The sequence below is a fragment of the Aptenodytes patagonicus genome, chromosome 8, assembly GCF_965638725.1.
Source record: "Aptenodytes patagonicus chromosome 8, bAptPat1.pri.cur, whole genome shotgun sequence".
NCBI lineage: Eukaryota > Metazoa > Chordata > Aves > Sphenisciformes > Spheniscidae > Aptenodytes > Aptenodytes patagonicus.
This window is the reverse complement of record NC_134956.1, coordinates 10,434,930-10,462,359: the sequence shown is the minus strand read 5'-3', so window position 1 is coordinate 10,462,359 and position 27,430 is coordinate 10,434,930. Positions and strand designations below refer to the sequence as shown.

Below are 27,430 nucleotides of genomic sequence, written 5' to 3'. Positions count from 1 at the left end.
CGTAAGTCTCTTTTTATAAGTTGCTGTGGACTTTTCTGTTTCTAAAATGGTGGATTAGCGATTTCTATTTTATTCTGGAACAAAATGTTTCTTGTCCTTTATCTCAAATGTTTTCTTGTCTTATTTAAATCCTGATGGCCTGTACCTGTTGGAAGCATCTGAAAATTGAAATAAATATATATATTTTTTAACATTTACTGTACTTGAATTATCTTGTTTGTTGGCACTTTTGAGTTTCTACATTTGTATTTGACCTGTACCTGGGCTTCAGTTTGAGGTCTGTTTTAATGTAAAACTGAATGTTTGCCTAACGTCTGTGAAATGGCGAGTTTTTTTTTAACTGTAAGAGTATCCGAATCACTTTTCTTTACGTAAATATCAAAACTTATGTATTTATTTGACATTTGACACAAATTTTGTACAAATGTTTTTACATAGTCCTAAGGCAGTGTAGTTATTTTAATGACTATATACTGGATTTTGGCTAAATACCTCAATTAGAGTAACCAATGGTGCAGTTCCATTACAAAAATAAAATAAACTTTTAATGCACAAGGGACTTGCTAACACATTGCATTGTCTGTGGTTTTTATATTGTTTTCAAAGTACGTGAGAAACATACCCAAACTTTAGTTCATGAATAGCAATTATCTTTGCATCTAATTTTGATACTCCATGCTTATTACAGCACCATCAGTGTGATCTTACAGCTTTTATCTTGCCACTGTAGGTACTGTAATGAGAGAAGGCCAAACCTGGTTTTAATCACTGCGGTAGTTCAATTTGCATTAGAAAAACCTCAATCCTCTCCCACTTCAGCATAATGATTGCTGGTGCTTCCTTTTTTTTTTTTTTAATACTAGCATTGTGGTAAGTACAGCGTTTTGTCTGTTTCTTAATCGTCCCCTTTTTAATTTCACATCTGCTGCACTATAAACTTGCTTTTCCCAAGTGATTCTCTCTTAGTTGGCTCATTTTGTATATCGTCTTCTGACTCGGGCTTCTGGAGAACAGCAGCTGACAGTAAACAGCTGTGGAGTCTCAAGACTACCCTTGTTACTACAGTGCTGGTTTTGTGTAGACTAATACTCTTGACTCACAGGTTTACTGCTCTTGTCTTCGGGTTGTCCAAAGTCATATGTCTGGGTTTTTTTCCTGTTTCTAATTTGATTTTAGTGCTTTTATGTAGGATGTGTGGTTTAGGACCAGATGACAGTGTTTGAAACTACATGCCTCTAAAGTCACAGTATTAGTTGGGACAAATAATACTGGTTAAAAAGGATAGCTTTTAAAAAAACAAACAAACCCCATCGACTTCTCCCTAAAGCTGAATGTCTTTCCTTCTATTAACAGCTGTTTGTTTAAATTAAGAACAAACCAGTGCTAGACTAGTGTAGCAGTTGTTACCCTCCCCCCTCCCACCAAACATGGCAAACATCTTTTTTCCAAAAAGAACTCCCTTGTATCAATAAACCTTAATGGATTTGGTGAAGAACTGTTCTACCACCTCCAACATCAAGTGCAGATTCTCACTTACTGCATGACTTGGCATACAAATGAGAGGAAAGAGTGCACCTTTATTCCCTTTGCTACTGCTGTAAGCTACCTTCAGGTTATGTCTAAGCACAGTCAGAGGGAGGGAGGAATCTCGGGGTGGAGGTTCTATGGTGGTTATCGCATGGTATCACAGAGCAACTGACATGAATTCAGGTTTTATGCATCTTCTGCAGAGAGCTAGGAGAGAAACAGTTTTACCCCAGATTATCCTGTCTTTTGAAGACTAAAAGCAAATCAGTCTGAAGTAAAGATTTCATTCTGACTGGAAGCATTGGATACTGATCTGTTCAGACCTCGTATAAGAAGACTTCCTTCAACCGAGTTCTACTGCCTTGGGCCCAGCCCACTACAATGTTAAGTGCTGCTATCCTGTTTTAATTGAGAGGGGCAAAAGTTGAGAGTCAGCACTTCTGTGGTCTTAAAATCTGGGATTACTTGAGTTAATACACATTGTCTAAGCCTAAAAGCTGTCTGAAGAGTTACGTACAAGCAGTTTCATATCGTTAAAAATACCAACACAGTCTACCCAAGCCATTCAAAATACATCTTAATCTTTTTATTTATCAAAATACATACACTGAGTTCTACAAAAACCCATGTAACATTTTTATACAGTGTTTTGGTCGTTTATATTAAACGGACATGGGTCTTCAGGTAGCATGAAGACCATTCTGAACAGACACACCGTCATTAGTTTAATGTATCTTCAATATGAAAAGCAACATGACCCTGTAATCTAGCAAAATTCACATAATTTAAGTCTTTCATTAAAAAAAATAGAGATGGTTCATAATTAATTAGAGTAGCAAAGTGCTGTGCCTTTACATTTTAAGAATTCAGAACATTCATATGTACCTCTCAAAATGGTGAAATAAAGTTCTCTTCTTGAGCTATAGTGGGAATCAGAGCGGTCTCCAACTCCTTCTGCTTCTGCAGGAGGCCCTGAAATAAATGGAATAGAAATGTGAACATTCTGTCTTCCTCATGTGGCCTGAACTAATAAAGCGTCACTGTTTCATATTTTAAAACAATTTACTTGTTAAGGCTCAATGTTTTTTAAATATACGACTTTAAAAAAAGCAATACAACAGAATACATTCAGTAGAGAGGGAACTCAAGTTTTCCTGTCTTCTGCAAAAGACTTGACGTGTGACTGAAGCAGAAGCCAGTCCAGTTTCCAGGGATGACTCTAAAGAGGAAAAAGGACTTTTCCACTGTATTAAATTTAAGTTGCTCAATCCTCTGTGCATTGTCACTACATTTGTGGTATTCTAGCGTATTCTTGTATGAAGCTGAACCCAAAACCTTTACAGGTACCAGCTTTTAATCTTAACATAAATTATACTCTTAAGATGAAGGGCAGCATTACCATTTGAACTAGAACCGTGTCAGATGCTTTAGGATATGCGTATTTACTCTCAAAAGGTAAAAGGTTCCTGCTTTGTTAATGGCTCTTGTAAGTACTAGACAATGGAGAAAACTTGTAATAAAAAACTCCTGGAAGTGTATCCTTGGCTATGTGGCAATACACACCATAGCTATGTCAGGTACAGTCAAATTTGAAATAAGTCTTTTTACTGTAATTAATAGGATTGTATGTATCGATACATCTGGCCCCTTGGGCTCTATCTATTTAGACATGTCAGAAGTAATTTGGTACCAAAAAAGTTTGTTTACAAAAAAAGGAGAAAAGTTACAATGGTATTTTTCTCAAAGATAAGGGTTATAGGCTGCCGGCACGGCTCAGTAGAGACCTAACGCAAGCCAGCAGATACTACAACAATTTAGATATGGTATTCCTGGTGGCACAGAAGGGGAGAGAGATCATGCAGAACTGGCTTCAGTTAGCAAAGAATGCAGCCTGTTAGATTTCACTTTGCATCCTTCCAAAAGCAGCAGCTGCCTGCTTTCAATCACTTCGTGAATTGCTTTTTAACTAATCAACAGTGTCTGCTATTTCTACTAATGGGTCAGCGGACTCGTTCAGTCCCTTTGTCAATAATTACTTTTTATAGAGTGTTTTTTGCATTTAGTAGCATGTTAAAGTCATGCAATAAGTTGGTTTAAATCAACCCAGAGCTGAGGTGAGAAACAAGTAAGTAACATTGAAAACTGGAACAAAGTCTATCACACAGAGGTCATAAAAAGGGCCTAGAGAAAAGTAATGTGCAATATCTACATAGGGACAAGTAGTGAGGTCGGTCTTTGTATGTCCTTGGACAGCCTGCTGGTGGCTGGCAAGACCGCTTAGCCATTGTAGGCTACAACCTGTTGGCAAATGGTTTTATTGCCTTAGTAAAAATAAGATGCTCTGGTACGTACTGACTGTAGCTGGGGGTTTTGTCCCGTTTCTTAAAATTGGCCCTTCTTTTTCACAAATACTTCATTCACTTTGCTGGATGAATAAACTTGGGCTTATTCCACTGACTCTCTCAATTTCAGTGAGGAAAACCAGAGTCTGTTGACAGTCCTATTACTGCTGTCACCTGGAATACAGGAAGAGACTTGCTGTCTTGTAACAAATGCAATGACAGAATCACCCTCAGCTGCCCTCCGTTTTCACTGGTGTCTTCCATGGGTCAGCCAGTTCAGCTAGACTGTTACTGAAACAGCCCGATTGTATTTATCTATCGCTCTAGTTGGGTGTGTATTTCAAAGGCTAAAACTGGCCAAATATGCTGTGAATTCCCCCAGACAAAAGGAGGATGAAGAACGGCCAAGTATGTTGTGAATATATATACATATATTCTGAAACTATCAATCCTATATATATATGCAGGTATATATAATTTAAAAAAACAAGTCTAGCTTATCTTCTGAAATAGAAAAGTAAACTCTGCTCTTTGTTTAAATTGTATTATTTCATACAAAATATTGCATTACTCTTCCTTTCTCAGTGAAGTAGCTGATGCAAAAGAGGTGTCATCTGTAGGAGTATACAGTACTTAGGTATACAAGATATACCCAAGTTCAACAGTTAATGGCCTAAATGCATTCTGCAGCTGGTAGGATATTTAAAAAAGAACTCTACATGTTTTAAGTTACTTCTTCCAGAACCAAGGTCCATTGAAAGACTAACCTTAACATTAGTTTTTAGCCACTGTTAAGACCTGAATATATACTATGCATCAAAAATGTCCCTAAGCGCCCGTCTCTTTAAGTTTGCCAACATGGCTACTATCACCTTAAACCTCTTTAAATATCCATGGCTTTTGTTCGCCTCGGCAAGCACAAGGATCAAATTGTGCTTTGAAGCTGGCTTCATTCTTAACCAAAATACCACTGGCAAATGAAGCCTGAATACAAAATACTTAACAGTTGTAGATATTTAACAAAAATGTTAATGAGCATCGGGGAAGACCAGATCCAGTCAAACCTATTTGGAAGCCATTAGAAACTGGCAACCTTTCAGCATTCTTGGGTCACAACTTTTCTTAATAACTTTGGCAGAGCCATGACCCTTCATTTGCACAAGGAATCTGCCTACTACTGAAGCACGATGTATGCATGGCAGAACTTCTGTCTTTCTGAAGCACAGCAGGTAATTAACAGTGTTAACTACCGGTAGTTTTGTTGTACTTAAGTCTGTCAGATTTTCTTCTCTTTGTTTCGATCATTTATGCAATTTTTCTCCCTTAAGGCAAAGAAAAATAAATAGTGCTGCTAGCAATAAAGTCCTTTTAGTATGGAGCCATTCAAAAACAAGGGAAGATACTGACACATGTTTATCTTCAGTGTTCTTCAAGAACGAAATGCAAACCTAAAAGTAAATGCGTTTTTTTTGTCTTGCAGTCTCCTGTCAGGCCATTTAGAAGCATAAAAGGAAACTGTTCGTGTGATCGTCCAGACCTGCAGTTTCCATCTGCTATGGGCCGCACCTTGTTGCCAACAGATGGAGTATCAAATTCACTCATGTCTTAATAACTAGATGCCTGACTATTTTTCCTGGTATTCTTACTCCAGTCAGGAAAATATTTAACTTCACAGTTACCAGCTATAATCTTTTGTGCTTTTTTAATTTACTGCAACATGGATCCTTAAAGACAGTCTCACCATATTCAAAATCATGGCAATCCTGTAGATCTAATCATTACCAGTAACTTACTACAAATAGAACAATGTATACAAACATACACAGGCTTTTGTCTCAGGAGCTCTTGTGTGTGTAGTATTAAACTAAATTTCATTTTATATTCACTTACTCAGTCTGGCTGATTGACAAATCCTGAATTTCACTTCTACATGTTACCAAAAGAATAGCTATCTTGGAAGGATTTTCTAAGCGTTCACACTTCAAATTTGCAAGTATTTTTCCAGGACTGACACATGACTCCCACCCCACTAACTCTTCTGCACCAACCACGCTGCTCTGTCATGACTGGCTTACCCATGAAATGCAGAAGTGAAATTTCATTAACAAGGGTTTTGTGTTTTGTTAAAATACTATTCTTTCTCCCCTTGAAATGGAAACGTTGTTACTACAACCAACCCTATCAAAACCTGGAGACTAAATGAAGTCATCCCTCTTGGTTTCAAGTTTTCTCAGGTACTCCAGTGTTTCATAGCTAATCTAAGGACTAAGGAGTCCATAGTCTCCCCCTAAGGACAGTCCAAAGGTGGAAGTAATGCATGAGAAGCAAAATTAGTGAGAGAGAACAAAAGTAGAGGACAGGGCCCAAAACTTATCATATATGATGGAAAAATGAATTAAAGACTAATGCTTATGACTATGTAATAGTTGGCAATGTTAATTTTGACTTTACTACATATATACATATATGTTTATCCAATAACGTTTTGCTTACCTGCCGTAATTCTGACAATCCTTTGAGAATTGCTTGTTGTCTCTCTCTGATTTTTACTACATCAGGATTTAGAAGAGGATCTCTAACATGATCAGAGCTAAAAATCTGTCGTGGTGTTTGGTAAGAATCTAAAAGTAAATGTATATCAAATCAGTTAACAATACTCTTTATCAATTTTGTTTTAATTTTGAAGCAGTAGATTTTCACAGCTTGTGAAAAATCAGGTTTTGGTTGCTATTAGATTACGATCACTATTTTTAAGTCAAACAACACTTAGATTCCTAAAGCCAAATCTATATACAATAATACTGGAGAAGTGCAATCATACTTCATTAAAGGTAAATGGACAAAAAAAGACAGATAAAAGAGTAAGAAATTTTGTTGCTTTTTTGATTTTTTTTTAACTTTTTCTGTCGTTTTTTTCTTTTTAATACAGAGTATCATTTGGTTGCATAGGCTTTCTGTACAGTGCTGTGACACACATGGGTTACTGCAAAATTCAGTAAAAACAAATACCAAGTTGAATAAATTGCAGCACTTCGAACTAAATCACTGTAACATTTCTTCTCTTCTACATGAATCAGTTCACAATACATTTCAGTACCATTAAACTGTCGATACTGTGGGTCATGTGTTGAAGGTCTAGTCACTGGTGCATCTGGATCAAGATAATATACTTCATTTGTTCGAACATACGGAATAAACTGTGAAGAGGGAGGTCTTCCAGCTTCTGTAACGGGAGGAGGGGAGCTCCTCTGCTGTGTATCTGTCTTGGTACTCTTCTCTCTTCTACTATTGTTGTTATGCACCAGGAAATTAGGAGCATGTATCTGTTTTTGTTGTACTTGGTGTAATCTGTTCTTAACTGCTGGAACAGGTGGTGATTCAGATCTGTATGAAACAGTTTCAGTTAAAAAAACCCCAAACAATACTTAAGTAATGTGATTAATTTTCTCAAATAGTAGAGACAAACAATCCTCAGAGGACTGGACTTTTGCTCATTTACTCTGCTTTTATACCTGCAGTTTGTCTGGTCTTGTGTATTTTTAATAGTAGACAAATAGATGCATCTGAATTCTTTTAAAAAAAATTAAAAATCAGGAAAGAAAAGCATGTATATTTCACTATTACTGTATTTATACATATCATTAAAGCAGAGTATTGACATACCTTTCTTCATTCAAATGATTCTTATGTAATTGTTCTTCCTAGGAGAAAACCAAGAAAGTCAAAAGTAAAATAAAAAGCTCCATGTTTTTTATATTAAAAGCTTTCAGTCTTCAAGACAAGTTTGTTCTGAAATTCCAAAAGGACTGTTGGACCTGGCTTCAGGAGAAAGGTATTTATCGAAGACTTGCATTAAAGAGACTTGTACTAAATTAAAATTTAATTTAATTAACTACTAATAAATTAATTAACAACTAATTTAATTTAGTTCTCTGAACTAAATTAAACAAATTACAGGAGGATTTGCTCCAATTTTCTATGTCTTTGGCAGCTCTAAGCACTATCAAAAATACTATATATATTTTCCAATTACCTTGGAAAGCTGCATTTATAAACCTGAAAGATTCAGCGCAAGATAATGATTATTAAAGGAAAGGCCGTGTTTCTAGAAACAGTCAGTAGAAGTTTTCTATTTAAATGAAAAATATTAACGTACCCCATGCTTCTTATGGTATCAGACAATGCTTACTTATCTTAAAAATCTGCTTAAAATTCATTGCCCCATTTCTCAGGTACAAAATTCTTGAACATTTACATTTCAATAATGTAAGCACAAAACTTAAATTTACCATTAACCTCAGATAAACCAACAAACTCAGTTTAACAAACAAATAAATCTTTAAAGATACCTATGTGAACAGTTATGTATTTTCACATTCTTTTTTTAACACCCACAGCTTCTAAAACATGTGTATGTAGCCACAGTAAACAAATGGCTAAACAGAGTTGAAGTGGCCACCACCTTTTCTACACCAGATTTTTTTCTATTGGAAGGTGTGAGAAAGTGAGGTGTTTATGCATACGTATATATATACACATACATACAGAGAGCGAGCAAGGGGGGGGGGGGGGGAGAGAGAAGGCATGAATATATTTGATAGTATTTTCTTTAAATGAATTTTTTTTTTCCCAGCCACAAGCTATACCAATACATGCTTACTGCAAATGGGAGAAGAAATTACACTCCACTAAAAAGGATGCATTTTTATGACAATAGAGTACATCCTCAGTAATCCATATTCTTTGCAGAAATAAAAATTGTTTTCTTGAACAGGTACTCCTATAACTCAACCATGACCACAACATAATGACTGGACGAAAAAGAGCAAGTCAGTGATGTCATTCTATCCTGCACACTGCCTTCAATCAAGCTCCCTGTTTACATAATGAATTGATGATAATGAATAAATGAAAGAGAATGAACACTTTGGAAGATTGAAATAACAGTAAAAGCTAAGTCACAAAATCTGAATATATTCTTGATCATGAAGAATGAAACAATGCTGTAAATTCTTTACACAAGGGGTAGTAACAGGAAAACTCTCAATGCTTGAGTTACATAACTGAATTCCCATCCAGGCAAAACTGTGTGGAACAAGAGTCTTAAAAATACACATCGTTGTTGTTAAAAACCAAATAGTTACCTTTCTGACTCTATGTCCCTTATTCTTCATACTTATTTCTTCGTGAGGTGATGGAGACCTGTCTGAATAACCACCCTTTTTTGAGCAGAGATTCCCAGGGGTATTTCTTTCTACCAACTGAAGCAGCTCCATTTGTCGTCTTACTTTGTTTTCTTCCCTTTGTTTTTGTAGCTGTTTAGGGTATCTTTCTGATGCTGGAATGTATCTTTTCCCAGGCTTGTTTATGTTCCAGTCAGGTCTTTTGCTGTATTTTTCTGAAGGCTTAATTTGTCTTTCTTTTCTTGCATATTGTTCATATAGATCACTGTGAATGCCACCATTATCTTTTCCTGAAATTTTGTTTTTATCTATATACTGCATTTCCTTCTGGTATTTTTTGCTGCTAGAGGTTTCTTTATATTCTATGGAAATATCAGGCGATCCGCAACACACAGTTCTTTCCTCAGCTGACTCAGCGTATCCTGAAGTATTAAAGTAATCTAAAAAAAAAAAAAATTACATTTTAACTCCAAGTCTAAGCTATTCAAACTACTTGTTTGCGTTTTGTATGCGTATCAGTCTACCATTACTGATTTTATTCAAAAATTGGTTCTTACAGTTTTATAATGTCTTTTATTCTTTTTGATGCGGAAGATAGATAGGACCAGTAGAAGCAAACTCAATAAGGAGGGTGAAAAAAAAAGATTGGAGAATGAAATCAAGTCACTGTAAAGCAAAATAATTTATGTAAAATTAAACTACATTATTTTAAAATGTAGCATTCTATTTCTGTCATGGTACCCAATGGTAAAGAGCAAAACACAGCTTCTGTTTAGTTTTTCAGAATGCCGATGGTTTGGTAATATTCACAACGCTACTGGGAATAACTTCCTTCCCTAATCCTTGTCTTCCAATGGAAGTATTTTGTTCAATTTTTAAATTACTAACAATCCAGCTTCTTTCTTTACTAAGGGGCATACACAAAAGCATTATTTAATTTGTAAACTCTCCAAATTCACAATAAAATTTCTGCCAGTACTCTCAAAACCAAAAATATTAGTTGTTGCTTAAGCAAACAGAAATAAAATAAAGCTTGCACTTCAGGAGTGATAAGAAGCTAATAGATTTCTAAATGCAAGGCATAAAATGACTGTAAGTTTCCACTGAATCTGCTCATTCACACCTCATCTACCACATTCATAGATGCAGACTAAATTTGATCTGTTTTTTTTAACGGTGTGATACAAAATCAAGATAAAGACTAGAAAGTATTCTACCTAGATGGACCTGCAATTTTGTCTGAGTATTTAGCAGTAATTGTAGAAAGCTTTTCTAAACATTTGAATGTAAGCTCTCATTTTCTAATGAGTCTAGTTTTCTAATTCCAGAATTATTGACAATGTTTCTGCCAATATTTTCAAGGATTCATTAGGAGCCGAGCCCTGCTCAATACCAAACCACGTTATGTAAACCTGTGACCATTCACACTGAAGACTACTACAAATACACTTTTAAATGCCTTACTAAATTTAGTCCTACATGGCTTGTGACCATGACTCTAAGTCAACACTGTATTTCAGACTGGGTGATTTGAATCTGTAACCGGTAAGTAACAACTATACAGACATATAATTTGTTCAGAAGAGTACAGTGATATATTGTAATATTCCAACAAGTCTATCCAAATATTTCTTTCTAGTTTTATTCCACTCTGAATGATGGTGATTTCTCCCTATAGCTCAGTTTCACAAATATGCTGTTCTACTGTCTGTCTTAAGGTACATCAGAGTAATTAAACTTAAAGGCTGCATACCTGTCTGTACAGCAGTGTCTTTCCGAGGAGAAGTCTGCTGATCAATGTGGCTCTTAATGTAATCAGAAAAATTATGACTTTGATGTGAAATGTCAGTATTACAATTTTCCAATTCTGCATCACCTAAAAAGAAATAAGTAAAGTTGTTCAATTTAGTAAAGCATGTTCCATTTAAACCATGCTATCAAGTTATCAGAGACTGTTGTGGTTTAGAACTCAAAGCAGCATCTGAACCATAGTTTTCAGTCTTAATACTCTCCCTTTTTCACTGGAAATCTAATCGACAACACATAGGTCTGAATATTCCCTATACATTCCTGATAATATGTTTATATTTCTTCCTTCATGTAATATTTGAAACTTACTAAAATACAATATTCTCCGTATTAGTTAACGCTGGTATTTGTTTGGAAGGCTCTTTCTTTAAATAAGCTGAAATGAAATTTGTTTCGTGAAGCAAAGGAGCAATTTCTGACCCAAATGCAGAAGGGGGGAAAAAACCAAAACAAAACCCACCAACTTGCATGCAAACACCAAAGGAATAGGCAAACTGAATATGAAAAGACTTGTACTTGCCACCACCAAGATTCTTCTGAAGTTTTGAAATGTCATGTCCCTTCTGAGCCAAGTCTCGAATGCGCTGTTCTTGTTTTAACCTCTGTGCTAATTCTTGAGCTTTCTGCATTGTCTGATAAAGCTCAATTGTTTTAAGAGTCACAAGTTCCTTTAAAAAAAAAAGTAAATATATGTGATCATTTATTTTGCGAATAAAATTAATAGGATTATTTAACCTCCATATAATCCTCAAGGTTTACATATAGTCTTATTTTGAGTAAAGCCTTTTCTTTTTAAAACAAAAACAAAACTAGTTGAGTAGATGCAATATGTAACATATAACTTTTATGATTATAAATTCAGAACCTCTGCTGTGCTAATGAAAGATGTTCAATCACAGCATTAAAAAGTGAGCATTTGTATCCTCAAAGTTATTTGGATATTTATCTCCTTTCTAATAAATTCATCTTTTCCTAAATGCCATCTGATTTCAGCCATCTATGGATTCCTGTATCATGTGGTTTAATAAAATAAAAGAAGCCTAAATAAAAATAATTTAAAAACTCACCTTCCTCCTACTTCCACAGTAGGAAGAAGTAGGAAGAAGTCTTCCTCCACAGAAGGAGACAGTAGAAGCCTCCCTAACAAAGGCAGAATATCCCTAAATATGAGGGTTACAGTCTCCAGACTCAGCAGGTTCAAGATGGAGGAGACTGGGCCAAGGAAAATCTCCTTTCCAAACTGCTAGTACCATCTCATCCCCACTTCCTACTGCATTTGCAGGAGGAAAGAAGAACAACTGATAGCATAACATATTTTGAAGGAGCTGAGCTATTAGAGAGAAAAATGACTTTCCCAATTTTTTACCAGTTTGTTCTAGCATCTACAGGCGGATACTATACGTTTCCGTCTGGCAAATGCAGAGAAATCAGGGATCCATATTTCTGCAGGTTTTAGAAGAGGGTGTGTTTTTGGAATCACACTGTCTTATGACATCATGGAATTCTGCTACTGTTCCAAATATGAAGCAAACAGTAATAGCTACTACTCTGCCAAAAGGAAGAAAAAACATCAGACAAGGCTTTTAACCTTCTACAGACTCTTCTGTAACAGGTAAGTATACAAATGCAAAATTTGTACTTGACAAAGGTCAAAATGTTACTTTTGATTTAACTTTTATATGAAAGGAGTATGTAAAGCTCAGCAATAGTTACAGAGGAGGACGCTCTAGAACATGAATGACTTTTCCAGAATATATTCTGAGAAGCCTTTAATCCAGAGTGAAAGCACATCCAGCCAGATAAAGTTCATGGTACTGAAGCATCTTAAAAGCATCAAGTTACCACCAACAACAACTGGATCACATACTTTGAGGTATTTTTTATATTTAAAATTTCCATTTAAAAATGCATGTTTCTGCATTATTTAAAACTACAATTCCATTTTTGCCAGTTCTTATCCATCTCTCTTCCTGAAAAGGCCCTTGTCCAAAAAAATGAAACCTGCCTTAAACTTGTATGGTGTTATAAGTTTATTAATTGAGGAAACAGATTTTGGTTTCAAATGTCTAAATTTCAGATCGTTTTAATTTTCAAAATGATGAGGCAACACCATTTTGAAGGTGAAGAACAAGAACCATTTTCCTCAAAGTCCAGTATTATTACAGACTATCTGCACTAAAGAAAATGCAAAAACCCACCTCCTTTTGTTTTTGTTTCAGCATATCTTCTTCAAACTGTTTCTGCATTTGTTCTTTTTCTCGTGCTAGGCGCTGTTCTTCCTCTTGTTCTTCCCGTTTTCTCTGCTCTTCCTCCAGTTGTTTCTTCTTCCGTTTTTCCTCTACCTGAGCCATTATTGCTTTCTAGTAGTATCGGAAAAAAGGAAAATTAAAAGCTGTAACATTAAAGGTATTATAAGCTATATATTAATATACTTCCATATATATGTATAATAATTGGATTTGGACAAATTAAAAAAAAAAAAAATCAAGACAACTTCTTTCAAACACTTTTGTTTCTTTATATTTCTCACAAGAGAGGTAGCTGCTGCCTTTTTTTTTGTTGTTGTTTTTGGAGGGGAGAACCACCAGCCCAATAAAGCAGTTTGAAATACTCAGAGACAAACAGAAGTAGCTGTTTATGTTTTCAAAAATACTTTTAATTTTTCTTGTAAAGAAACGGTGGTCTGATTTTTACCTTACGTACTCTAAGCTAGTGTTTCGATCTAGCAGAATAACAGTTTGACCAGAACAGGCTCGTTACACTTATACTAAGACTTCTTTATACAGTGTTAGAGACATCATCATGCAGATATACATTCAGTTAGAGCGCCACAGAAGTAATGTAAATGACAGTAAAGTAGATAAAAATTTAAAGATTCATGGAGTGGGTACCTGTAAGTATCAGTCCTCCTGATGACAGTGGAGATTGAAGAAAAATGCACACAAACCTACTAGAGCTCTAAAGACTGCACTGTACGTCTTTTAAGGCAAGAATTCAGTTACAGAAATGCAATCATCTCTGTACAAATATTAAAAGAAAACAGTAGAGTCTAACTGAATGAAATACTGTTAAACAACTGTAAACATGTAATCTGAAGCATAAAAGTCAAGTACCTCACTGGATTCTGGTATTAAATCTCATGCTTTATTCATGTGACAACACTATCTTTCATCCTTTCTTCTCATTAAAAGAATGTTAGTAAAACAGAAGTCTACCTGATGTTCTAACTGTTTTTGCCGCCGCCTGTCTCTCTCTTCAATCTGTGCAGGGTCCAGGAGAGCTGTCATTGAACGGAGGAAACTATGAACAAAGAAACATGTAGATGTTTTTAATCATAAGAAAACAATCCTAAAGCCTTTCTTAATTAGAATTAGTTAGATTTCAAGTAATATTTTCATATTGAGGTCATCCTATTGTATTAATTTACAATTATGAAATTCATTTTACTAAAGAACAAAGTAAGTTTATTTGCAGCAAATTTTATTAATGAACAATGGAAGCACTTGTGTCTTTTAAAAGTGAAACAACAGGTATTTCTGAAAAAAGCAAAAGCCAAATGAATAAGATCCAAAGATCAGATTTAAAGGATCTTATTCAATTTATTTTTTTTTTATTTCTGAGGAGGTATCAGAAACATACTGGCTGGGAAGATGATTATCCTTACAAAGCTCACTCACCTGACTTTCTGACTGTGTTCCAAAGCAGTGTTTTTAGCAGCTTTTTCTGCATTTCCCACCTTTGAGGGCATGCGGCTGCCTAAAGCTGCAGGTGAAAAAGGGTGAATAAAAGCAGTCAGCTCCTTAGTGTCAGGTGACAGGCAAAGACTTTCAGGCTGCTTTTTGTACATTCCATTTAAGGGGTGCTGTGCATTAGCATTAAGGTGGTTCTTTAAAGAATCAAAATGCATTGCCCATCTGTCATGCTCTTCAGCCTAAATAAATATGAAGCAACAAAAAAACGGAAATGCGCTCAATTACACTGTTTCTATAAAGTATGGTTAACGAAACAGACAATACACATTTTGTAAAACAGGAACATTTGAAAAGCTCTGTTATGGGGCTACAATACAGACAGTAGTTAACTCCCTAAATGGGAAAACAGAAGCCTCTCTGTTGCTTAAAATGTAAGTCAGATCAGAAATTATACTGCTGATCCATACACTTGGTCAGCAAAAACATACTGCTACTATATTTTCAGGAAAAAAAAACCCCAAAATTAGAAAGTGAAAAAAAAGTTTGAAAAATAAAAAAGTAAGTTAACATCGATTCAGGATTTTTGGTACCACTTTTTCAATTTATATTATTATTCCATTCCATAATTTTTCTAGTAGTTCTGGGAACTGCTTGATTGAGAGGTCAGTACCCTGTCCACTCTGCCATACTCTCCTCCTGTTGTGTACATATTTGCTCTCTAGTAACGTGAACAAGTGGCACCTTTTACACTGTCCTACATTTACCCCCTCCATTTTAATTCTGGATGGTAGCAGAATTAATGTGTTTTGGGCACAGATATCAATCTCTAACTTCCTATTTTCAGCTAGACAGGCCCATTATAAAATAAGCCTTCTTTCAAAATCTCTTCCACCCACAGCAGCTACCACTGCTATCCTAGCAAAGTACCTAAAACTTTTGTAGAGGTGACATACTGTGTTTAAATCTCTCTTCTGTACCACCCAGGCTTATCTTTTTGGCTCAGTGTTGGCAATTGGGACATTCCATTATATCACTAATAAAAGATTTTTACCTAAGGGGCCTTTGTTTTTGCTATAGGTACTGAGAAGGTTTTCTCTTCTGACTAGAACTGTTTCTCTGGAGGGACTGGAGAATGGCTGTCTCAAAACTTGCATTCTGCAGGAAAAAAACTAACATAATCTAACCTAATGAGCTTTCTGGGAGTCCTTTCCTTAAACAAAAATTCCGTTGTGTCAGAAAAGTTTCACACCTATTCTAAAAGAAGCAAGAAAATCATAGTCCAAATATTAAGTATCCAAATTATTCTTCCTCCTGTTCCCTGAGGTTTGTTCCCTTTGAATACTCTGTGATGTAGAAGCAGATCAGAGTAGTTGGAAAATCTACTTTATTCTTATGCAAGTCTGTGGTGCAATATGCAGAAGGGTTGAGAGTGTAACACAAAACCTGAAAAAAAAAGATGTTGAAGAAAACGAGATTAAGTGCACGTTAACTTCCTTTCAGAAAGAGGCTGGTAATCAGATTACTGTTAGGTTACTCACTGGTGACTGCAACCATCTTTCCACAGCACAGCTATCAAATTAAAAACCAAGGCAGCTAATGAAGGAACCTTTCACAGCTGTGTTCCCTTCACAGTTACAAAGCTCAATTTGCAAAGGAAATTTGATTCCTTCAACAACTCAGGAAATGAAAAGACTTGTGTTGTGTGTAAGTATGTAAACAACCTTAGCAACAAGGGGTTTTTTTGGAGGGTGGGTAGGAAAGCTCTCTTCTACTATTATAAACTCTGGAATTAAAATGAAGAATTTCTGTCTAGGAACTGTGTTATTGCTGTAAATGCTTCAGTTGAGAGTAAAAACTGTAGCCTTTTAATCCAGAAGGCCACAGGCTGTGAACATTCATGTCAATCAAGTTTTGGTAATCAAGATTCTTGTTCACTAATAATACTGAACATCTCATGATGTGAATACATCTCATGCATGGTGAAAGATACAACCCTGGGGTTAAAGCTGCGCACAGTAATTTGGAAATCTGGACTCTAGTAATAGTACAATCTCACTGCATGTTTCTTCACTTCAAAAGACAAAGAGTCTTTGGAAGAGTGTGTCAGTATCAGGCTGTATAAGAATGCGGAGTATTCCACTGACCTTAAAACTACTACTATAGTAGAAATAGTAACATGTAAAGGAAAGAAGAACCTCTGGGGTAAAAGATATATTGACCAAATTTGCCAGTAGTGACAGTATTAAAAGTCTCTTCAGGTATTCTACCTGCAAAGCAATTATATTGGCCAGCTTCCTTCTAGATCCAGCATAAGAGACCTACATTCAACAGCCTGGAAAAACCAAAGGGTAAAAAAGGTAAGGCTATTTTCTTCAATACTTTTTGGAGTACAAGTGTTTAAAAAAGTTTCATAAGTGTGTATGTGCGTGTGTATATATGCATATCAAAATAATATTTCTAGAAACAGGATTTGAACACCACTGTGACACACTGTAGTTGTCTCTAACTTTCCTTCTCTTTTCTCATTTCCTTCTGTAGTCTACAGAAAATGTCTTTTTACAAAGTGTCTGGCCAGTGTCTCTACAACACCTTCCAAACCCTAGTGCTTTCACACAACGGTGGGAAAGAAAAAGAAGTATAGTAATATCACTGTTTTCATCTCTGCAGCAAGCACTCTAACCCATCACACCAGACACATGGTAGTCTGTTCTCTGCCACCGAAATACTGGAACAGCTACTGGCTGAATGTTCAATTAGCCTGTCCTATGGACTTACGGTGAAAACCTGGACATGCTGCAGGTAATTACATGTTTGTCACTACTTCATTAGGTCTACGATTTCATCTTTTATTTCTTAGAACAGAAATGGAGAGAAAAATTTCTCTTATTCCAAAAAGTTTCTCTAAACCACAGATACCTTTGATAAATTAAGTTTTTCTTCTATTTTTTGTAGCTTAGCTTCTTCCTTCTGTTTGTCCAGCTCTTCAAGCCACTTGTTCTGTTGCTCATGCTTCAAAGCACTAGAAGGTCGTTCCTGTGGCACAGCTTCCTGAAATAAGATAAGTGCTAGTCTCTTCCTTGTACAAAAAATTCAGTACCTTGTCTAGCCACATAATAAAGACGTGGCAGAGACCTTTGCCTTCAGTTGCTACGCATAACTGGGCTGTTCTCTTGCACAAGAAAGTGAATGTAAGTTTGTAACTGTAGCAAGTGTCTGACTGCTCCATAAAAATGCTTCAGTTGTTAGAAAGATCCTAAATAAGCCAGTCTTTGAATACTATTCTAACTTGAACCATCAGCTTCTCACTCCAGAAAACCTTACTTATATGTATCATGAATAAAAATCCCTTCCTTCTTCCTATGGTTCACTGCTCAGTCTGTGTTCCAGGTAGATTCAGCACCATGATATAATCAGTAGCGATCTGTCTCAAGTAAATTCTAGATACCACCTTCTGTTCCTGCTGCTCAATGGGTATCTGCATTATTTAACAAACTCCAGTGGCACTGAGAAGTTTCAATGCTATCTGACAAAAACCACTCTTCAATCAGTGCCTGCTAGCAATAACTCAAAAACTACTTCTTGAACCTTCTGCCATCAATATTTTCTTTTTAAAGTCTTCTATTTCTGATAGGTTTCCCCTTCTCTTTCTTGAACGCATACCTAAAAGCTAAATAACACTTCAGCTCACACCTCTAGTACTGTTCCTCACATCAGCCTTGAAAATGCTTAGTCTTCAAAGCATTAATATTTTGACAAACACTCATTCAGACACAATTATCCAGATAGAGCAAAAAGGTCTGCTTAATTCTTCTGGTTTAAAAGAACTACTGAAGATACACATCTGTTGTCAATAAATAAGTTAAAAAAAGAAAAACCTGCACGCAATTTAAAATCTTACCCCTAAAACAAATGCAGTGCAATTGACAGCTGCTAAGTCAGAAGAACTGAAATCAGAAGACTGCCCAGCTGGAGCACTTGAAATGTTCACTGGAACTTTATTAGCCTCTGTAGTTAAAGCAGTTGTACAGACACAGTTTTCCTCAGTGGTAATAACTGAGTCAGCTGGAAACATTGTCTGCAAATAAAGTGACCACTGTTATTTAAGACTTGCTTTATTTAGCTCACCTGTTTTGTTTGTATTAAATAGCCTTTATCATATAATAAACAAGTAAATTATACTTCTAGAAGTTGCTATTCATTAAAACTTCAGCCAAAACTTGTAACTAAGCATCTCATATCCAGTATTTAATTATGTAGATTAAAACAAATTCTTATGGGGCAGAGTGTTAACTTTTCTAGGAATGCTGAATATGCCACAAAAAAAGCAATTTACAACCTTAACTTCTGTTTAACAGCAATCGATTTCACTGGAGAAGCAGTCTTGTCTGAGTATAATACATTTATCTGACACAGCATTTTCAGAGTGACAGCTGACTTTTTAAAAGGCAGGTTAGAGTAAAAGTCAAATTGCTATGCTTATTATCTGAGCATTATTATTATCATTTTATATGGTATATCATTATTATCTGAGCACATTATTATCAAATGTGTGAGAGCTCATGAACAATGTAAATAATTATATAACCTGGAATTAATTTGAGATGATTCCTCAAAACAGAACTAGAAAAGATTTATACCTTTTAGTTAGGAATCAACATAGAAGGACAGGAATGGGTTGTTCATGCTACAAAGATCTTAATTTGTGAAGCTACAAATTGGAGCAATAGGTAAGTGTGAAACAGGGAGTTGTAGCAATTCATGCCATGAAAGAGCTTAAAGTGACCACTGAGATTGGATTCTACTGGATTCGTACAGAAAAGAAAAACTTGTATGAATTAAAAGTTGAACCGTTCTGGAACAGTGCTGTGGAAACTGTGTGCTCTTTTGTGTTTACTGATAGCCTTACCTTATCTGAGTCAGCTGTTTCCACCTTCTCTTTACAGGCTTTATTATTGCCAGGTTTTGCCCAGAAATAACCCACATCTCCCTCCAAAGTTTCTTTCAGTCTCTTCTTCAGTGCTACCTGTTCATCTTCAAAAAAAACAAACTCTAGTAAGAGTTCCTAATACAGATGTGTAGCAGGTTGTTTTTTCTTTTTAATTAAAAAAAAAAAGCAGCAATGCATGTCTACCCCATAATTTTGATTGTAAAATGGACAACAAGAGTAAGCCACCATTGTCTGGCCAATCAGGCTAAACATGACTTTGCTCTTAAGAGGATGGCGGCTGAGTCTCTGCCCAGAGTTGTAGAGGTGATTGGGGAATCTCTCCGAGAGGACTACAAAACACTGAAGGCTCAACAATGTCCCAGGGGAAGTGGGAAAACTAACAAATAACCAAGTATATAAATTCTCTCCATTTTATTGTACCAGTCTTGGACTACTGTAATATTATTAAAAACCAATGGAGCTATACATGGAAGCTACTGACAATGCAGAATCAAACCCTGAAACCAGATGGTCTACACCCAAGTTGAAAACAAAACACAACGCTCCTGCATGTGAATCATAAAAAGCTTAATTTGTCAGAGGGAATTTACTACTGTGTTAAACGTTTTTATTTTTCTACGGAGATTCCCCTTGGTTGGTGATGGGGCAGGACTGCAAACTGTTTCAAGTTCAAACTGCAATTTGATATATTCAGTAATGCTTGTAGATTAGGGTGACGCTTTTCCCATTAACAAACAAATGAATTTGTTAAAGATAATGGCTATCTACTACTGGCAGAATGTGACAAAATCAGTGGCAAGTAACTCCTAAAATATGAAGCATAACTGAATATATTTATTCGTGATAATATTTAAGAAGCATTTTTGCAAGAAGTTATAGATAATCTTTGCATAAAATTTTGAAATTCAAGAATCTTACTCCGTCTTGGAGACTAAAAACTATGTACTTTCCAATTTGTAGCAACTGCACTGATATAAGTAAATTTAAAAGGGCATAAGGAACACAAAGTTTCTTGGCATTCTGAGTGTAATAGGTTGATCAAAAATATATTCTGTATGTCATAAGTACCTAATTCCTTCTTCCATTGGGTCTTTCTAAATTCTAGTAAGGCTTTCTCCCCTTCTCTTTCTCCCAAGGAACTAAACATGTCAGCAGGTTTCCACGAATCCTTTCTAGAAGAAAGGAGGAGGGAAAAAAAAAAATTACCTAAAAAGCTAATCTGTTAATTTTAAAGGTAACTTCTTCATTAGTATTTATAAAGATTCTTACTGTGATTAAGAATTACAATACGAATCTTTATTGGAGATACAATTTTTGTAGACAATAACACAGATCTACGTACATAACTTTCTGTCCTGGCTGCAGATACACTTCTTGTTTCCTGCTTGAATCAGAGTTAGCTTCATCTGGAACAGATGAAACTTCACAAGCTTTGAACAACTCTATAATGTTTTCCCCTGATGCCTCACTAGTAGCTGTGGAAGAATATAAATATATGAAAATATACATGAATATATATATATATGACCACTAAATTTTCTTCAGCTTTGAGTAAATACTTTTAAGAATAGCAGAAATGTGTAAATTCCCCACTACTGAACAAAACTGTTTTCAGCCTTGCTTGTACGGTTAAGGCAAGTAAGTTACAATGTCACAGGGTATTTGTAGAATGCTAGACTTACAGTAAACACTATCCTTGGCTACAAGCTCAGACTTTGGGACTCTACTTAATTACAATGTGTCTTGTTCTTGATGGCGAAGAGCTGACCACCTCCATAGGTCCACAAACAGGAGTAAGAATATAATACAGGAAGATACACAATAGGTCTTATGCTTCTGAGTAGAAGAGTTGGGGGAAAAAAAAAATACTATACAACAGTAATATTACAGTTAGGCAAAAAGATACATGTACATCTTCAGGCCAGAGGAAAATGGCACTACTGCTCTTGAGATACATAGCAAGATCTGAACTCTTCACAAAACCAGGAAAGCGTAGCTCTTTGAGGTATTGCTTTTTTTCCAAACTCCTAATGGTTATGGTACAGTGCAGTTCTGTCTTTTTTCCCCCACTGTAAAATGGTTCCTTTTTCGCATGAAATATCAACAGAATTGCTTGCTGTTTTGCTCTTCAAAGTACTGGAATACTATCAAGCAATCATTAGTTTTTACTGTTAAAATTATCAAATACTTGGTTCCTAACAGTAACAGGCAATTTCACATCCATAACAGCAAACAGTATTTTGTCTGAGACCATTAAACATAACAGTAACGTCTCTGCAACCTACAAATAAACTTAAATTATGAACTCAAAGTTAGGCTTTCACATTTTGTTCTGTTTCCATGAAACTTAACTTACTCAGCTATCGGTATCTTACCCATTTCCTCTTGCTTTTCTTTATGAGTCTCAGAGATGCTTCTAGTTCCTTCTTTTACAGTCATCAAAATCTGCTGAAGCTGTTCTTGTGTTAAACACACCAAACTTCTCAGGTCTTCAGCTGATACGCATGCTTTTTGAGGTTTCTGTTTACTTTTTTTAACATTAGGATTCTCTGAATCAGGGTATCTGTTTGTGCTATCTCTTTGGAAAATCAAAGAGTGATCTTTAGTTGTGGCTTCATGTGAGGAGTGTTTAGTAACTTGCAGTTTTTCACCTTTTGTCATTGATAAGCTTGATTCACTCCTTGGTTTTGTTAAATTTTCCTGCTTGATACAAGCATTTTGTGTTGACCTCAGAACATGCCCAGTATGCCTTATTCTCAATGCCTGTTTAGGTGCTCTGGCTTTATTACCCATCTGTTAAAGCAATAGGATTTCACCATATATTAAATAAAGAAATAAATTTGCATGGGTAACAAACAAAAACAAGACTGAAGCAACAAGTAAAATAAGTGTCATTTTTCTTCTCTGTTACATCAATAGAAACTAACTCAGTATAAACTAATGAAATATCTTCACGATTACTAGGAATACCTTGGAAGAGAATACAGCACCTAAATTTGAATATTTAAAAATGACAGTATGAAAAATAACTTTATGTAGCATACCATTTAAAATAATTAATACACATTAGTTCTGCTTTTCTTTGGTGTTTCTGAAGCCTGGCTTCAAACAGGTCTATGTTTTCACCATACAGCCAGTATTATTTCAATCTTGATTTTTCCATTCTGTTCTAAAGTTTTATCCTTTTCAAGGTCCTTGATGTACACTTGTAATTATCTCCTATGTATTGAGACCTTTTTCTGCTTTTTTTCCTTCCCCAACCTACTGCACTCCAGTTTACTCAGACAAAGACAAGCTATATGACTAATTTGGAACTTAAATGCACTTCAGATCCCTATTTTACCAGAATCCCTTTAAGGTCTTTGAAAGTTCTGATTTAGATGATTCCCTGTGCTGCTGTAACTTCTTGGCAAAGTAAACTAAAGCATTTTGCAAAGGTAAAAGTAGTCGTAGAACTTCTAATTCATCCTTTTTAACAGCTATTATGAACCTGAGAAATAAATATTTATCTTTTCTAAACACCATTGATTACAAGTATTTAGACAGTTCAAATGTGTTCTCAAATTTCAGTGTTAACAAATTAACTAGTTAATTTGTGTGCTCTAACCAAAAAAGTCATTTTTCCACTTACCTTCATTGCAGGCTTTGATTTATCTTTTGGGAAACAAACACAAACATATGAGAGAAGTATTTAATCAACTTCCTCCTGAAAAACAATCTTGAGAAATTAATAAACTGTTACATTCATCTGATTTTTCTAAGGCAGGGGGAAAGTACTTTCCCCATAACATCTGCCCCAATTATATTATTTTACCTTTTTTTTTTTTTTATTTCAGTATATACACTTCAAAAGTATGTTGGAAAAAAAAATTAGATAGATATATTTCAGTAACTATTTCCAGTTTTATATAAATCTAATAAAATTATTGTGCGAGTCTGATTATCCCCTGCTATTCGTTCTGTTTCTCAGAGAGCCCTGTGGTAATGGCTTATTTTTAATTCTTCGGTTTTTGTGTTTTTTTCAGTTTGCTTTCTGCGTCACATTCTTCCAGGATAGTCCCTGCATCCAACCCCATCTTAACGACATGATGTTATCTGTCTCCATCACTGACAGCCTAAAGAAACAATGCTTGCATAATCACACCATCCACTATCGTGCCCCTTACCTATGCCCTGAAATACTCTTCAGTCTTTTAACCGAAATCCTAGAGGATGGACAGAGGTGTAGTGGTCTCAAAAATAATATTAAGTACTATGTTTAATATAATACTTATTAATAAAGAATATTATAATACTGATTAATAGAGGGAATGTGGTACTCAACACAAGAAATCCTGCACATATGGCTAATGGAAAAGGGGGAGAAAATAGTAGGGATGATATTTTAGTGGAACACATCTGTTGGAAACAAGGCTTCTTTAGCTGCACTATGCAATTATTGCTCTGGCAGTGGTTGTCACATTTTGCACTGGTAGCACCTATACTTTTTTTTTTGCATTACCAATTAAAGATATTGGGGAAACACTGTTCTTAAAGTCTGCAAAACTACACTATTAATAATTTCCAACCTAGATGAACATTTTAAAACTTGGGAGTATGCTAAATTGTTGTCTTGTAGAGACAGGCATTAAATCCTGAACTACCTTGATAATGTTTCAGTAGTAAGGGTATTCTGCAGCCACCTTTATCACTGGGTTCTCAAGCATTCAACACTCATCTGGGTAGGTCAGTCATTTTTTGGCTTCTTTCTGGCTATTCAGAAATTAAATAAGGTGGGATTCTACGTGCTATGCAAACCCAACTTCTCTTTGGAAAGGAAAAAGAAACATAAATGGGGTCTTCACCATCATAGTGGGGAGCTATGTAATGGAGAACTCCAAAGTGCTGCTTATGGGTTCTTTGGGTTTTTTCTGTGCAAAAGAGAAACAACTATCTCAAATAGCAGCTTAAGCTACTACAGAATAATCCTGCTTTAGCCCCTAAGACTGTGAGCTGTATTTGACAGTGCAGAAAACTGAAATTCAGAAGTAATACAATTTGATTCAATTTTTGACACAATTCAATTCAAGGAAGTGCTGTTTATATCAGTTGTATAAACATGTAAATTCCTGAAGAAGACTGCTTGTTCAAGGCTAGTTCAAAGTCAAAGGTAGTGTTTTATCTTAGAGCACTCCGGAATGTACACTGCCCCTATCCAGCTGATGATGTTAACTATGGTTGGAAAAAGTAAAAGCTGCAGCACTGCTGTTTTAGAGGTGTTAGGTTTTGTTTCCAGTAGACTGGTATTCCTTACTGACTCAAAATATCCCATAATGCCACATTAGACAGCTGTCTAGTAAATGCAGAAAATGAAATATAACTTAGAGGGTGTTAAACAGAGAATTTCTGTATCCTGACTGCTATGTAAAACAGTTAGGGGAAGTGGACTTGTGCTTGTATAGAAACAAAATCACAAAAATAGAATTTATTAAAGCTTGATTATGAACATATACTGCAAAAGTCGACCTCAGATGGCAGTAATGAGATCTGGCCTAAATAAACAGCTTACTGAAAATTACAAACGTCAACTGCCAAATACTAAAGCTGCTTTAAAGTCAGAAATGTGACCGTAATGATGTAATTCTGTGTAAATTAAGCAGAGAGTTATTAGGTCTCTTTCTTTGGTAAGTAAGGTGCTACAAAGTTACAGAAATTCTCAATTTATCTCAGTCAATATATAACAGTACTTAACTTTTTTTTATGAATGGAAAGACAAGCTGTAAAGAGTCAAGACTACTTGCCAGCTGTTCACCAGTGGACAGGCTACTCAGAAGTTCGGTATCAACCTAGACCAGTGACAAGCTGGTGGGTAAGAGGACGTGTAAATAACAGTGCACAAATATTCTTCCTAATTTGAAAAATATTTCAATAAAGCTGTGCTTCATATTGCTTGGATCTTAAGCTTAACTTCAAGAAGCTTTGAAGATTACTTGAGATAAATGATTTAAAAAAATACCAGAAGCAGCTAAAATTAGCCTAGGCTTTCCATCCAACACTTCAGTTTCAAGCTTCAGTCCATCTCTGCAAAACGAGAGAGAGAGGGTGAGGAATCTGAAATATCAAGTAATCTGAAAATGGTAAGATTTTTACATTAATAACAAGGACAATTGTACCGAATTATAACATTGTATTTACTGTTGGTCCAGATGGTCTTTCATACCCCAAGCTTTCTGTTTGTGAGAAGTTACTTAATACGAAGAAATCAACAGGTCTTGAAGAGGGTATATTTTTATTATTGATAGTGGAAAATTTGGATTTGCATGTTACAAAGTAAATCTTCACACTGAAGGTGCCACTCTACATTGTAATACATATCAATACACCTCCCTCAAGAACTTAATAATCCAACAATATAAACTGCGCGCTACAAAAAATGCTAAGCAAGTCTCCCTGAATGCCAGCACTGATCCCAAAGAGGGGCTGTATTCTGAAAGCAGTCTTTAATTGTGCTTCCATGCAAAACAGTCTACATTTTAAAGTGGAGGGGTTGAAAAAAAGTTGGCAGTGTTTAGGTGTATGCATGTAAAGTACCCAAATGCTTTTCTTTCTTCCATGCATTAATTTGAGAAATCTCATATGAAGATTGATGTTCAAAATAATGCTTACATTTAAAAAAATATTAAAAAATCTAACACGTCTAAAGCTCGCAAGCAACTTCCTAATTAACACGACAGCACAGAAGTGCCCGAAGCTGTAATTCTAGACGTTCAAGCCGCATACGGCAGCTAAGCCGAGCCCAGCACCCATTCTTCTTTGTAGACGCTCTGTGTCGGCGGGAGGCGGCGAGGCCGCGGGCGGGGTTCGGGTTCTGGCGCGGACGCCCAGGAGAGCGCACACGGGCGCCGTTCCCCCCCGCCCCTTGCCGGCGCGCCGGGGGGCTTCCCCGACTTAAGGGAACGCGACCGGCTGGGTCCGAAAGCTGTACGCCTCGCTCACCCTAACGGATGATACGGGCGGTCCCCTCACACCGCTGAGACAGGGTGTTTGGAATATCTCATCCCCCTAAACCGCTTTCCAGACCCCTTCCCGAGGCCCTCCCAAGAGAAGAGTCTGTTAACCCCTCGGCTTTGTCACGCAGATCGCTCCCGTTACCAGCGCCTCGGCCGCGAGGCACTAAGCGCCTTAACGCCGGCGGGCCGCGGGATTCTCCTCGGAGCCCCGGCACCGGCCCGCTGCGCAGGGGAAGGCCGGGCAGGTTCCCGGGCCGTGAAGGGCTGGGGCCGTCCCTCCCCGGACAGGGCCGCATCCCAGCCGGTAAGAGTGGCTCTAGCTGCCAGCCCAGGGAGTTCCTTCCTCCTCTCCCTCCTTACCCCAGATTCATGGCTCTGCCCGGCTGCGAGCGGGGCGGCGAAGGCTGAGGAGACGCACGGCAGCGGCGCGCATCGCTCGCTGTGTACAGCGGTTGCCGTCCCCACACAAGGCGCCGGGAGGCGATAGGCTTCCCGCGGAGCGGCGGCTTTGCCAATAGGCTCCTCGCACACTGCGGGGTCCGCCGCAGCGAGGCGTTGTGGGGGATGGAGTCCCACGCCCAGGAGATTAGCACGAATTCCCCCGCTGCTGCCGACGGCCTCGTCGAGGGTGCAAAGCAATTACAGAGGGATTATCCCCGGCGCTGGAGCGGCTGCGGAGGGAGGAGGGGAAAGAGGGACGGGCGAGGGGAGAGGTCGAGTGGGGAGGGAGAGAAGATGGGTGCGCTACAGCGGGTGGGGGAAGGGCGGGGGCCCGGCGCTGCGGCGTTCGGACTGGCCGCTGCCTCCGGAGCGGCCACTTTTCCTGGGTGGGTGGCTACTTCTCGCAAGCCTTTTTTTTTTCCTTCTCTTTTTTTTTTTCCTTCTCTTTTTTTTTTCCTTCTCTTTTTTTTTTCCTTCTCTTTTTTTTTTCCTTCTCTTT

General features: G+C 36.8%; 1 protein-coding gene across 5 annotated transcripts; it reads right to left on the bottom strand.

The window, feature by feature from the left end:
* Positions 1–94: 94 nt before the first annotated feature.
* Positions 95–26,951, bottom strand: CCDC66 (coiled-coil domain containing 66). 5 transcript variants are annotated; one of them, XM_076346294.1, is made up of 20 exons: positions 26,851–26,951; positions 25,497–25,561; positions 23,133–23,155; positions 21,877–22,294; positions 20,844–20,976; positions 20,570–20,673; positions 19,460–19,584; positions 18,452–18,628; positions 17,470–17,601; positions 14,539–14,792; positions 14,077–14,161; positions 13,060–13,221; positions 11,382–11,529; positions 10,806–10,928; positions 9,014–9,492; positions 7,533–7,570; positions 6,967–7,253; positions 6,363–6,490; positions 2,413–2,499; positions 95–158 (listed from the first exon to the last, which is right to left on the bottom strand). In XM_076346294.1, exons 1-19 carry the CDS (start codon positions 26,859–26,861, stop codon positions 2,416–2,418), a joined length of 2,976 nt encoding a protein of 991 aa, XP_076202409.1. In that variant the 5' UTR covers positions 26,862–26,951; the 3' UTR covers positions 95–158; positions 2,413–2,415. The 5 variants fall into 5 exon arrangements, with proteins under 5 accessions (XP_076202409.1, XP_076202410.1, XP_076202408.1 ...); XM_076346295.1 differs by lacking the exon at positions 95–158 and adding an exon at positions 709–733; XM_076346293.1 differs by lacking the exon at positions 95–158 and having other exon boundaries at positions 2,092–2,499.
* Positions 26,952–27,430: the final 479 nt, after the last annotated feature.

Coding starts and splice junctions, on each gene's coding strand:
- CCDC66 (XM_076346294.1), bottom strand. Junction 9,493..10,805: donor AGACACTGCTGTACAGACAG/GTATGCAGCCTT, acceptor TTTTTTTTTTAG/ATTACTTTAATACTTCAGGA. Junction 2,500..6,362: donor GATTGTCAGAATTACGGCAG/GTAAGCAAAACG, acceptor CATTTATTTCAG/GGCCTCCTGCAGAAGCAGAA.